Here is a 14,533-nt window from a genome sequence, read left to right as displayed (position 1 = left end):
TGCTCCATCTCAAGATACTTGTGAACGCTGGTTTAAACGCTTTAAAAGTGATGATTTTGATGTGAAAGACAAAGTCCAGGTCAACTGAAAAAGTTTGAAGACCAGCAATTACAAGCATTAGTGGATGAAGATACGTGTCAAACTCAAAAACAACTTGCAGAAAGATTAAACGTTGCTCAGTAAACAATTTCCGATTGTTTACAAGCAACAGGAAAGATTTTAAAGGAAGGAAAATGGGTGCCACATCAACTGAATGAAAGACAAATGGAAAACCGAAAAGTCATCAGTAAAATGTTGCTTCAACAACACGAAAGAAAGTCTTTTTTGCATAGAATTGTGACTGGCGATGAAAAGTAGATTTATTTTGAGAATCCCAAATGCACCAAATCATGGGTTGATCCAGGTCAACCATCAACATCGACTGCAAGGCTAAATCGCTTCGGAAAGAAGACAGTGCTCTGCGTTTGGTGGGATCAGGAAGGTGTGGTGTATTATGAGCTTCTAAAACCATGTGAAACTGTTAATACTGATCGCTACCGACAACAAATAATCAATTTGAACTACGCTTGGATCGTAAAATGACCAGAATGGGCCAGAAGACACAGGCAAAGTAATTTTGCTTCATGATAACACACCATCATCACACACTTCAAAACCAGTTAAAGACACGTTAAAAGCCCTAACCGGTTTGGCTCAGTGGATAGAGCATCGGCCTGCGGACTGAAGGGTCCCAGATTCAATTCTGGGCAAGGCCATGTACCTTGGTTGTGGGCACATCCCCAGAAGGGGGTGTGCAGGAGGCAGCTGATCAATGTTTCTCTCTCATTGATGTTTCTAACTCTCTATCCCTCTCTCTTCCACTCTGTAAAAAAAAAAAACGCAATGAAAGTTAAAAACAAACAAAAAAAAGACACATTAAAAGATCTTGCCTGGGAAGTATTAACCCACCCGCTGTATTCACCAGACCTTGCTCCTTCAGATGACCACTTGGTCAGATCGATGGCACACGCACTTTCTGAGCAGCACTTCAAAACGTACGAAGAAGTGGAAAATTGGGTCTCTGAATGGTTTGCCTCAAAACAAGAAAAGTTCTATTGGGACAGTATCTACAAATTACCTGAAAGATGGGGGAAATGTGAAGCTAGAGATGGACATTACTTTGAATAAAGCACTTTTGATGTTTCTCTTGAAATTATCGTGTTTTCTTTTATTACAAAATCTGCATTATTAACTGGTACACCTAGTATCCTCGGAGAGTTGAAAGTAGCCAACATGCTACTGGAGGAACTGTTGGGAAAAATCCTCATGGAGATTGCGGACAGGTTGGTTAGTTAACTTATTACTTAAGAATTAAAAAGAGCTAAAAAGCTACTCCAATGTTTGGCAGATAGTTATTTTCATGTAAAATTCCTGTTGTTTTTCTGTGTATTGTAAAATTATACAACATAGTTTTAGAATATAGCATAATATAAAAAATATTTTTTACACTGTAGAAAAAAAAGAGCAAAAATTTAACTAGCTCAATTCTTTGAAAGAAAAGGTGTTGATTCATTTGCAAGCTGTTCTTCGACACAGAGCTAGCTGAGCCCGCAGCTCAGCTGCCGGCCCACCAGAACCCTGAATGCACTTGGCCCTCGCTTTCTACCAGCCACAGCCTGCCCATGGAGGTCACTGGAAAGATCTATTCCTGACCTTGGCCCCATGCCGCCTGTTTATAACTCAAGGGGAAAAGTGAGACACTGATAAAGTGTGCTTAAAACAAAGTCAAAAGCAAAAGGCCACACACACTGGAAACTGATTAACTTTTGAGTTCTCATCTAAAAATAACAAAGGCATATAATAGTAAAATAATTTGATGGAATATAGGCCATCTGCTAATCAACATTTTGAATCACCATGAATGGAGGTGAGAAAAACAGATTCAAGAAAAACAAAATTATAGGTCCTATTAATATGGAATTTCTAATCCATATTACTCTATCAAACGTCTTAGTCTACAAGCACAGAAATAAAAGCAATTAACACTGTCCTAAGTAAATTGCTCACAAGTTGTTCCCAAATGAGCACAGCACAGGACATACTGCCACACGTGCCTCTTCATGGTCTTCTGTGCACTGTCCTCCCCGGAGGGCCTGCAGGGTACAGGCATCACCACTGGCCGGCTTCCCCTTCCCTCCTCAGTTTATAGACAAACCACACACACCAGTACTGTGACAGGACAACAACTGCACGGACCACCCAAAATGTGCTGCAGAATCCTGTCAGTACAGCAAGGCTAAGCCCCCTTCTATAAAAAGGCAGGTATCTACACATGGCTTCTTGAAAGGACAACCTTGTGCCATGGACATCTGTTTGCCTCTGTTCAAGAACTGAACTGTCCAACCCGGGCTGGAAAACAGCAGTGACTGCCTTAGCCTTAGGGAAAGTGATCTAAAACGGCCACTGTCACAGGGAGACAGACAAAAGTATGCTTACCTCTGACCTGCAACCCAGGTATTTGCCCTTGACCGCGAATGGAACCCATGACCCTCAGGTGTGCAGGCCAAAGCTCTAATCCCTGAGCAACACCAGCCAGGGTCACCGTGGTTGCACTTTAGAACTCTGCTCATCCTTTTCCCCCTGAATCTAAAGCTACGCACAAGTCACTTGCTTTGTAGTAAAGGAAATTTTGTGTTTAAAACAAACTTCGTAATTCTACCACAAATCATCCTCAAAAAGAATCTAAAACTGAGAAAGGTCTAAGTGAAGGACAGAGACAACTGAACACTATGGTCACACGGAAACAGCAGCTCTCACACCAGCTTCCCGTCAGAAGGGCTGGTCCCCGGGACTGTACAGAAGCAACCTACCTCCCTCTGCTCACACACCTGCTCTGGGAATTAGGGCATCCTAAGGGAAGGATGTGGAGATTCAAGAGGCACAGTGACCTCGTCAACTTACCCCAGCTGACAATTTAATCACCCTGACTTTGGAGCTGACATGCGGCCCATCTCCACCACCGCTGTTTGCCCGGTGCATGACAGTCCTTTTGGCGCCGGGCTTGGAGTCTGGGGGCCGGCCCTGGAGGGCCGTCACTCGGGCGGTCTGTGCTGGGGGCAGCTCGTCCCCATCCTCAGGCTGTGCCTGCAGGACTTTGTGTCTCAAGTGCTTCAGGGGTTTCACCGGCTGTCCCGAATACTGCATGTGAGCACCAGATGGCACAAAGTTTGACGTTTTCGGCTGAAGACTTGAAAGAGCAACATCTTGGTTTTTCACGAGAAGTCTGTTTTTCACATTCTGTCGGACCTGGGCACCAGGGAAGGGTAGCAAGGGGTTTCCATTGGTGGGCAACGGCAACGCTGGCGGCTCTTCCCGCTCCGCGGGGGCTCCGGGGCTGCAGAGTTGCTGCTGCTGCTGCTGCTGCTGCTGCTGCTGCTGCGCCAGCCTCTCCAGTAGCTCCTTCTTCCTGGCTCCGGCCTGCTGCTGCCGGCGCATCTCCTTCTGCTTCAGGATCTCCTCTCGCAGGCGCTTCTGCTCTTCTATCTTTAAGCGGTACAGCCTCGTTTCTTCATCTTCATCGGGAAACTGGAACAGAGAACACACAAGGTCTACTTGGCAGCGCCAGACAAGGCGACCGTCCAGTGTATTTCTACAAACTCAGAAAATGCAAATTATAAAACCCTTTCATTCAAAATTTGAAAAACACTTTAAGTATAACTTCTTCCTCTGAAGAAGGGGGAAAATTATGCAATAGCTAACTTAGAAAATCTTATCAGAATATTAAAAATGAAAGAATGTACATTTCCTTTTATTTATAAGTTTGAAGCCAATTAAACCATTCATTTAAGATATCAAAATATGTTTCGAATGGAAATAGCCACAGTAGGGGCCGCACTGTCACACAGGTTTTATCTGGCTCTTCTCTGACGAGCCAACAAAAGGTGGGTGTAAATGACCTGAAAGGGCCTGATTAGAACTATTGATTTTTCGTACAGAATTTCAGCCTGATCTCAAACTCATTTGTCACAGAATAATTGGTTGTAATGAACAGCACAAGTCAATCTCTCTGACCTTGAACTCATGCACTCTCCTCAGAATCAAAATGCTGTCAATGGCAGTATTGGAATATTAATGCTATCTAAGGAAAGCTCTAATATGCCAGCCCCAAACCATTCTGAGAGTCTACCAAAAAAATCTCACAGAAGTCTGGTAACTTTCACCAAAACCATGCAATAAGGAAAGTTTATTAAAAGTTAGGCATTTAGCTCTAGTCTGTTTAGCTCAGTGGACAGAGCACTGACTATGGACTGAAGGGTCCTGGGTTCGATTCCAGTCAAGGACACATACCTCTCAGTTGCAGATTCAATCCCCTCTCCAATTGGAGCGTGTCCAGGAGGCAACCAATCAATGCGTCTCTCTCCATCTATGTTTCTCTTTCTTTCCCCCTCCCTTCCAACTCTCTCTAAAAATCAATGGAAAAATATCCTCAGGTGAGGATTAAAAAAAATAAGTTAGGCATTTGTTAAAAATGGCAGTAATTTTCTTTAAAAGCATCACCGATACACTCGATCCAAAGATCCTTCACAAAAGATTGTAATAGAATTTAATCTATCTAGAGGCCAGCTATTAACAAACAAACCTTAAAAATTATAAGTTAAAACCAAAATGTAGCTGCAGACCCTACTGGTGCCCCCAGAGACCACGCACTTGGCCTACAGGACAGAGTCAGGCCCTCATCAGGGCTTGCTTGTCATTTTAGAAGCAATTCTGACCAAGTCAGCTATCTAACTGAAAGTTTAGGGCAGATGTGAAACGGCAAATCTGAAGTTAGATGAGGCCACACAGGTAGGTATAACAAGTGGACAGCACTGAAAAAGTGCAGGGGCCAGACAGCTGGAGAGTAGTGACAGGTCCAGGGCCTACTGCCTCAAACGCAGTTAACAGTCACTGAGATGTGTCCCCAAGCAACCAAGAAAGAGTTCAAGTATGTTCAAGAACATGGCTGGGAATACTTCTAAATAGGTATGTCCTTTACTATATCATTATCGATTGGGTGAATGTAAGAAAATAAACTACAAAACAAACAGAAGACATTTTAAGATGTAAAAAAATTTTACTTCTGGTCCATTCTCTGTGCCCAGAAAACTGAAAGCAAACAAATGAAGACACTGCGTACACATGGTCACAAGGCTATGCCTAAAAGGCCACTTCTGTCCTTTTATTTAGAGTCTGTTATAAAAGTGCATGTAACTTAACTTTTCTGAACCAGTTTGTAATGAGTGAAGAGCTGGCTATGTAAAGTAAAAGCAGGATAAAAATTTTAGCAAAGATTTCTTTTTATAAACTGCCCCAATCCAGTCTGTAAATCTACATTATTTTTTCATATATTTGATTTTAAAACCAAAAGTCACCCTTCTTCTATTAAGAGCTTATTAAATGTCAACTCCATATTTTGACTTTATATTGACACTTCTGATTAGTAACACATTACAACTGCTTACAATTTATTAGCAGAAAATCTGACTTCCCTTCAAATTTAACTATTAATGTTGACTGGTTTTTATATAATTAAGAAAACATGACTTGCCTATATTTTTATCAAAGGACGTTCTTCATGACATTCTTTTATATTAAGTTAACACATGACACTAATTTATAATATTCTACATAAATTTTATCAATACCATGTCCCAGGCACATGTACTCAATGGCTAAAGAAATCGAGGCTTGTGAGAAGTGAAGTGTGAAGTGACTTGCTCAGGGACATGGTGTGGCGCTGGTGGGTCATTCCAAGGGCATGTTTCTCGCCTATGCTCCACTAGACACTTAGTCCTAGTTAGAGCCCAGGACTTACAGACACTGCACACAGCATGTATTTGTACTTCTGGCAACAGGCTAGGATTAGATCTCGACTGCATGGAAGCATGAGACAAGTGCAGCCATTTCTTTTCCAGGAGCCCAGTGACGCAGATTTTGCCAATATTTAACAAGAGCTATTTAAAAAGTTCAGGACCAAATCTGTACTAACACCACTACACAAAAAAGTAATCAAGTGGCCACAACTCAATCAAGGTGCAAATAAGATCTCAGTTGGAAACCATGTCACATACCGACTTTCATGTACTCTTTATTCTTATATTTATACCTACTGAAAATCAGCAAGAATGGAACAAGTCGAAATAACCACCCCCCCCGCCCCCAAATTATCTACTTTAAGGTAAAAAAAAAGTGGTCCTCTCTTCTAGCCGTGCACAGTGTAAATGGCCCTATTGAGAACCAGCTAAATAACTACAGCTCACAGGCCGAATCTGGCCTAGCATTACTCTGTCATCAAGCTTTACCGGAACACAGCCACCCCTGATGATGCTAGAACTGTCTGTAATTGCTTTTGTGCTAACAATGCAGAATTGAATATTATAAGAATCACTTTGGACTATCAAGTCTGACGTTTTTATTATCTGAACTTTAAGGACTTGTTTGCCAACCCCCAATATATACAGACTCTACAGCATGCAACTTTAACTGTGCAAGTGCATAAATACCATCTAATATTGAAACCAGTGAGAATGAGGGTGTATGTTATATGAACATGACCGTGAGGTTAAAAGAAGGACCTAGTTGAGAAAAAGTGGGACGATTTGGTGATAACTCGCTGGATCAGAGTGAACTCAGGGGTACAAATGGATTATAAGACTTCCTGTTATTTTTTAATAGCAAAGTCCTACCTCTGGTTCAGCTTTTGCTTCTTCCTTAGGTTGACCCTCAGGGCTAACGGGCTTGGCCTTCAAGTCCATCTTCCCCTGTGTGTTCCTAGGCCCAGGTCTCAAGGGTGGTGACATGCTGCCCGTTGGCTTTCCATGAGCGCCAGGTGTGGATGCACCACGACTGTTACTCAGTTCCATGACGTGTGAGGGCGCTATTGGTAACTCACGCAAGTTACTGTTTCTGGCGGCAGTTGGCTGCAGCTGCTGCATTGGCCGTTTGGTTACATTCTGAGATGTCGTATTCTATCACAAGAAGACATAAATTCAAATTACAACAAGAATCTTGGGAGGACCACAGGAAGGCACATTAGATTATTAGGTAAAAATACTTAGAAATCATTCTAATTAGTGACTTCTCTTTCAGGGGCAGACACTTCTCCCGCTGGTCAATACGTTTTTCAAAATGAATGTTCCCTGCTTAGTGCAGAAGCACCCCTGCTGTTAAGGACTGGGACCCTAAGGGGGCAACAGACAGACAGGCTCCAAACTGTGAACTCACAGCGGGCACTGCAGGTGGGTCTTGAGTTTGGGGACAGAGCCAACAAGAGACTGCACCTGCACAAGGAGTGGGCCGCACCTCTTCCACTGGGTCCCCTAAGTTTACAGTGGACCAAGCAGATTCAAGCATTAAGTCAGTGCCCTCCCTGGAGGAGAAAGATACCCATGAGTTTTCTCCAAGAGGAAACACTTGGTTATGTTCATCCTTGGGATTCTTAACAGAATCCCAACACCTGGGGGGGGGGGGGGGTGAGGGAGCCGCGCGGGGCGGGTTTACAGATGTGAGATGGCTGGGGGATTCAGTTCTCAGATCACTCACTGGCATCAACACAGAAGGACACAAGGCCAGGAAGGTGGCTTGCCACTGCTCTAACAAAATAAAACTCTAGTTACAAACCACCGTCTTCCCAGTTCCAGAAATCCTTTCTTATTTCTCATATCTTTTTAGTCTCATTGTTACTTTAAGAAACAGGTATGAGAAATTTTCAGATTAAAAGTAGCTAAATGACAAGCTTGAAGCTTGAGGTAACAAGGGACAGTATAAAAGGAAAAGCCAACTGTCACCTTAGAGCCTAAAACTCTAACCATTAAACTCTTTATAAAAAGGTTAGTTATTTAATGGAAAACAGGAGATAACTGCTGCAGTATTTTTGCAGCAAAGATTCAGGAATCTGGAGAAGGGGCTGACGAATAAATGGATCCTCTAGACAAGAAATATAAATTTGGAAGGCATTGGGGGAGCCAGACGGAGGGTGGTAGGCCTCACCCTCTAGTGAAGTGGGCTCCCTGAATCTCCGGACCCGGACCCACGACTTTTTATTTACACATTTTGCCCTTTAGCAAAGCAAACATACATATCAAAGGTAAGGTTTGGTAAACAGTAAAGGATTATCAGGTTAGGGGATCACCCTGAGCCATTCAGCCAGCAGCAGGTAATAATATGCAGATTTTCAGCCCTGCTGAAAAAGTCCATCAGCCTTTTGAGGACTTTTCACATTTATTATGACCTGCTGATCTTAGCCTCCAGCAGATAACAGTGACTACTGTCTTTTACTTTTAAAGCAGTATACTCCCGTTTCTTTCCATGCATGACCAACCACACATTTGCTGATGGTCCCCGAGAGTGTATCCTCACAAATAAAAGCACAATTAAATATAAGCTCCACGAAGGCAGGAAACCTGCCTCTTGCTCACTGCTGAATTCTCAGAACTAGAGGAGTGCCTACCAAGAGGACATTCAATACATTCTTCCTGAATTCACTTGCTTATTTACTCACAGCCCAAGGAGATCATCTGTGCGTCTTAAAGTAAGCCACTGGCAAAGGGAGAGTGACTGTCACCCGAAACTATTTTCTGAAGTTACATGTCTGTTAATTACTAATATCATCGCTACAGGAATACGCAGATAAACAAAAGTAAGAAGCTGAAGTAAACAACATGAGGAGAGTCTTTCAGACACAAAAGAGACACTACTAATTTCTGTAGTCAAGAAAACCAGTTTCCTAAGCCGTTTTTAAACATGCGTTCACTGCGGAAAAACGCACTACATGTGCTTCGTTAATTAAATCAGAACTAGAAACTACTCTGGCTCAGGAGTTCTGCCCCTGACGTTGTGACTTGAAAGGCATCGCAGACGGCAGGAGACAGGTGGACACTCACATGCCTCAGCCCCTGGCGCTGGGGGCACTGCATCCGACTGCTGTTCTGCTGAGGCTGAGCCGTCTGCATATGAGGCCTGAACTGGGGCTGCGACATGGGCATCAGAGGTGGCGGGGGAACAGACAGGTGGTGGTGGTGCTGGTGCTGCTGCGGCTGGTGAGGAGGCTGGTGCTGTGCCTGGGGGGGCGGCGGGTGCTGCGGAGGTGGCTGCAGCGGGGGCTGCTGCTGAGGCTGTGGCGGAGGCTGGTGGGGAGGAGGTAACGGGGGGTGCAGAGGCCCCTGCCATGCCAAAAGAAAGAGAAACAACAGCTTATAAATGCATATACTAGTTATGTTCCAATTCAGCCCTTCCCTTAGAAACCCCAACACCAAAAAGAAACTTCAAGTGGTACAAATTTCATTTCAGATTTGTTAATGGAGGTAATGTTATATATATATACTCTAAGTCCTTTTAATCTCAAAATTCCAAGGATTTGTCCTAAGGAGATTACTAAGGATACAAACATAACCTCTAGGATGTTCCCAGCAGCACTGTCTCTAAGAACGTGTGCAACACAGCAACGCCGTAAGTGCAGCCTATGAGCCGGCCTGGTGTGCAGTGACAGGTAATGCCCTGCCGTGAGAGGAACATAACCACAGGCTCCTGCGGAAAAGCATGCTGAGGATGGGTGCTCTGAAGGGCCTGGGCAGCATGAGCACCCAATGTTAGTGGTGACTGTTGCAGATGTCGGGCTTACTTTCCTCTTTAAATACTTATCTCTACTCGAATGCTTCTGCAATGAAAAGTAGTCACTGTATTTTTTTTTCAATAAAACAAAACAAAACAGGGAGGTAGAAGAGGGTAAGGTATAAATGGTAATAGAGACTTGACTTGGGGTGGTAAACATGCACACACAAAAAAGAAAAAAAAAACATTTTATCCTCCTCTAACACCCTAAATAATCACCATTTTCCTCTTTTCACTTTAAATGCATCCTCTGTGTTCCTAAACAGCTGATTCCAGCATCCCACCATCATGTATTTAATAGTATGCTTCAAGTACAAACACAAGTGCTGGGAAGGAGGAGCTCACATCACACATCAAGGCCGCCCAGGAGAGAGCTCACCAGCAGAGGGCACTCAACTCATCCAACCAGGAGGAAGGAACAGCAACACTTGCTCCAGGGGGAATCTTCTACTGCATACTGCAGTAATATCAGCTGACAAACAACTTTATTTCCCCGTAAACCTTTTACAACTTCCAGTGATGAGCAAAGATGTCAAAATACATCCTACTTATATTAGCAGTATAGCCATTAATAAAATTTAAAAATCTTAATACTGAATGTTTTCATTTCCCCAACATTCACAATCACCTTTTCCATTTCTCCTATGACTTGAGATAACCAATACTGTCAAGAGATTATCTGTTGTAAACAGTTAATAGCCTTATTCTTTAAATAACCTCCAGATCTTAGCAGACTAGAATAAAAATATGAAACTTTGTCTTCAAAAACATCAGACCCAGACCTGCAGCACCCTCCTCCTCCTCCACAGGCCACCTGTCCCACGGCCCACCCGCTCCGAGTACCTGTAGGTTAGGCTGTGCATGTGTGGGCAGAAATGGCTGTCCAGGGCCCGGCAGGAAGGGCTGTCGAGGAGGAATGAAAGGCCGAGTGGCAGCGGACCCTGGCTGGCTGAAGTGCAGCAGGCCCACAGGACCTGGAGGCTGCAGGGTGGGCCTCACAGGCCTCTCTCGAGGGAACACGGGCTGCTGTCCTTGCTGATTAAAAGCTGGTCCAGGCTGAGTGAATGGTAAGGGACTGGGCGTGGGCACAGGGTGAGCGCTGCTGAGAAGTGTGGGAGGGGGTGGCGGTGGTGGGGGGCTTCGCTGCTCCAGAAAGAGATGACTCGGGAAACGAGGTTCACCTGAAACTGAAAGGCAGTTTTTCATTATCCTTGTGCTGTCTAACCAGAAGGCATAGGTCACCCTCTGCGCCTATACCTTCCAGTTACCCTCTGGCTGTGCAGAACGTGTGCTCTGTAGAAAGCTGGTGGCACACAGTCTTCCTCCAGACAAAATGCCAAGTGGTGGCAGGCATTTTGGTAGCAGGGTGCGAATGCTTGAAAAGAACCCTAGGTTTCCCCTCTTACTTCTCCATTGCTTCACTAGCCATTTTCTAGAACTGATTTCCTTTTGTGCATGTGAAGTTCACTGGAAATGACAGGCAGAAGTGCTAGGGCACAAGAACTGGATGCTTAACAAAAGCTCCTTGCAGAAGCTAAATTCAGTTTAAAACAGAAGTGTGTCCAGGCCCATCACCACCACAGCTTGGTTCCGTTACTCTGCACTGTCCCTTACCTCCTAAGAAGAAGGGGTCTCGCTCCTGGGGAGGGGGTGGTGCTCTCCACTGGTCCTGCAGAGGAAGCCGTGGGGGCTGGCTAAAATTGTTGGGAACCGGTCCAGGGGTGTGCTGTGCGAATTCTGGAGGGCCCTAAAGAACAACAGGGAAAGAAGATGACAGGCAGGAAAATACACTGTACATGGAGCCAAGTTTTCCCCTGAAACATCAATTAACTTATCTCCCATACTCCCAGTTTATAACTACATGTTAACAAAGTAAATGATTCAGCCATATGAAACAGTCAAACATCAAAACGCAGCATCTAAAAATTAACTCCTTGTTTTCATATGTCTACAGCACCAAAAACATTCTTTTTAAGCTTATTGAAATCCGGGTGACTATTGACCTTCTTGCCTTTTTTCTGAAAGACACAATGCCTCATTTGGACGTTCCTGATATTTATCTTCTCAAACATGCTATTCTTTGCTACCTCTTTAACACAACCATAAGCTACAGATATGGAGCTGCTTTACTTCAAAAGCAGGGAAAATACCAGAATTTATACTATAACAAAAATCAGCAATCTCTAACAAAATAGGAAAATGTGGAATGTATAAGAAACCATGCTACTACAAAAGAAATATTACATAGCTGGATTCCACTGGATAAAAATTTCTAAACTCTTAAAGATTAACATTATTTAGTAGCTAAATGTTTACTAGTAAAACTCTATAGGTAAACTAAAATTACTTTATTTTCAGCTGGTCTTTCGAAAAGTCAAAGATTTTTAAAAACAAACATTGGCTTAATAATGCCTCACATTTTTGGATGCATAGAAAGAAGGCCTCACCCTGGGGTGGGGGACAGAGGCAGGTTGGAGGGAGTCAACAGGGGGAAAAGAGGTCATATGCAACACTTTCAACAATAAAGATTTTAAAAGAAAGAAAAGCCTCACAATTTTTCCCCTCCTCTAGAAAGAATTAATTATACACATCATCAAAATAATTTCTATTTAATAACACCTCATTCCTTGAAACTCAGCCATTATTTCTCAACTTTTAAAAAAAAATAATTTTTATTGATTTCAGAGAGTAAGAGAGAGGGAGAGAAGAGATAGAAACATCAATGATGAGAGAGAATCAATGATGGGCTGCCTCCTGCACGCCCCACACTGGAGATTGAGCCTGCAACCTGGGCATGTGCCCTGACCTGGAATCAAACCGTGACTTCCTGGTTCATAGGTCGACATTCAACCACTGAGCCATGCTGGCTGGACATTTCTCAACTTTTTAAAACCACACTCCCTTCTCATAAAATTCTAATGCTTCTTCTGTCATTTTATTACTAATACCGTTCCCTCTAAAAGTGACATCATTTTAAAACATTAAAAATGCGTTTGCAAACTACATTTGCCTTCCTTCTCCCTTTATAAAAACAAATATTAGGTACTTATTAAAACAATAGAGGCCCGATGCACAAAATTCATGCAAGGGGCTCGGCCCTCGCAGCCCTGGCTTCATCCGGAAGACCATCCAGAGGACGTCCAGAAGGTCATTTGACTGTTTGGTCTAATTAGCATATTAGCTCTTTATTATATAGCATATGGAATAGGAAGCCCCCAAGATTAAATTCTTATAGTCTTTGTTACTTTAGGTGAAATCAAGGGAATTCTCACCTTACCAATGTTTGACTTTAGGGATTGTCACTTCTCACCTCTAGATTAAGGACGTCAACTTACCAAAGCGATAAACGTTCAGTAACTAAGAAGTGTAAAATCTATAAGTGAGAACACACAATGGATGCAATCGTATTACATTAGAAAGCTTCTCTATGCCCAGTAAATATACACATTTTCTCACTTAACTTGAGACTTTACCGATATAATGCTTTGACATGGATATTCTTCAATATTTAATACTTTTACTATGGTAATACTATGCTAGAAAAAATGCTCTGATGGGGTGGCTGTCGCACACTGTTACTTATCAAATATGCATGAGGACTTCCAATGAGCTTGCCTCCTTTCTGCCATGGCTCCATACTTTCCTCTTGTTCTAAAAAGATTTTTATTTTGCCCTGGCTGGTGTGCTCAATGGTTAGAGCATCAGCCCACGCTCCAGAGCATCAGCCCACGCACCGAAGCATCTCGGGTTCAATTCCTGGTCAAGGGATTCCTGGGTTACAAGTTCGATCCCCGGACCCAGGCAGGGCCCATTCAGGAGGCAACCGATTAATGTGTCTCTCTCACATCATCAATGTGTTTCTTTCTTCCTCTCTCTCTCTCCCCCCCCTCCCCTCCCCTCCCTTCTCCTCTTCTCCCTCCTTCCCTCCTTTCTACTCTCTCTAAAAATTAATGGGAAAAATATCCTCAGGTGAAGATTTTAAAATTTTTTCTGATTTTCTGTTTGAAATCAATGAAATAGGTACTGTGCATTTATTTGCACATGTATTTCAACAGGTAACTAGACAGAATATGTGTTATTAAAGGATTTATTTATCAAATATAGCATTAGTATCCTATCTTCAGTTTCACATCTTTTTTCTCACATATATATGTATTTCAAAACATGGTTTAAAATCATCTTCAAAACTTTCTGATGATAACAAATTAGCAACCAAAGTCCCATTTTTTGTTGTTGGTTTTTTTTGTTTTGTTTTGTTTTAAACCATTTCTCTTGAAGTGGCACTGAAAATAAAGTTACAAATTGCCTGCCCTCTGTTTTGTGGCAAGCTTTGACTGGTCACCTGCCTCCACACATGCAATGTGGCGACCAATCAGCAACCCTCACCTGCTGAATAAAGCCCTCTTTCACCTAAGCAGTGGATTCAAACTGCTTCCATCCATACTGGACTGTCCCTCTTCTGGGGGAGGGGACACCAGGAAAAAGTTTCAAACAGGGAAGTACAGAAGGGACAGGATAAGATTCATTAAAATAATTTACAGTGAGAAATGCAAAACCCACAGATCACAAGCATGCTCCTAAGACATGAGCGGGACAGCACCACAGCCTGAAACAAGCTACTAATGTAAAAGGTCAAAGAAATCACTGAAATTTAAATGTTAAAAATGAGTTATTTTTCATGAGGTTTTAGCTTACAAATTAGTAAAATATTAACACCTACATGAAGACAAATGACAAAGCATCTTCAACCTTTAAAGTGCAATAAATGATAGCTCTCCACAAATACTTTACTGTGGCCATTTATAAATAGACTAGAGGCCCGGTGCACGAAATTCGTGCACGGAGGGGGGTTGTCCCTCAGCCCAGCCTGTACCCTCTCCAATATGGGATCCCTTTCACAATCCAG

At 43.0% G+C, this 14,533-nt stretch overlaps 1 protein-coding gene across 2 annotated transcripts in view; it reads right to left on the bottom strand.

Moving 5' to 3' along the window:
- Positions 1–14,533, bottom strand: part of RBM33 (RNA binding motif protein 33) — a 111,295-nt gene that overhangs the window by 26,389 nt on the left and 70,373 nt on the right. For both annotated transcript variants that reach the window (XM_079786673.1, XM_079786672.1), the window contains exons 10-14: positions 11,242–11,374; positions 10,471–10,814; positions 8,901–9,179; positions 6,705–6,986; positions 2,941–3,564 (exon numbers count right to left, since the gene is read on the bottom strand). In XM_079786673.1, the coding sequence (XP_079642799.1) occupies positions 2,941–3,564; positions 6,705–6,986; positions 8,901–9,179; positions 10,471–10,814; positions 11,242–11,374 (1,662 nt within the window). The remainder of the gene's footprint in view (positions 1–2,940; positions 3,565–6,704; positions 6,987–8,900; positions 9,180–10,470; positions 10,815–11,241; positions 11,375–14,533) is intronic.

This window comes from Cnephaeus nilssonii, assembly GCF_951640355.1.
Source record: "Cnephaeus nilssonii genome assembly, chromosome: 12".
NCBI classification, from domain to species: Eukaryota; Metazoa; Chordata; class Mammalia; order Chiroptera; family Vespertilionidae; genus Cnephaeus; species Cnephaeus nilssonii.
This window is presented reverse-complemented; position numbering and strand designations above follow the sequence as displayed.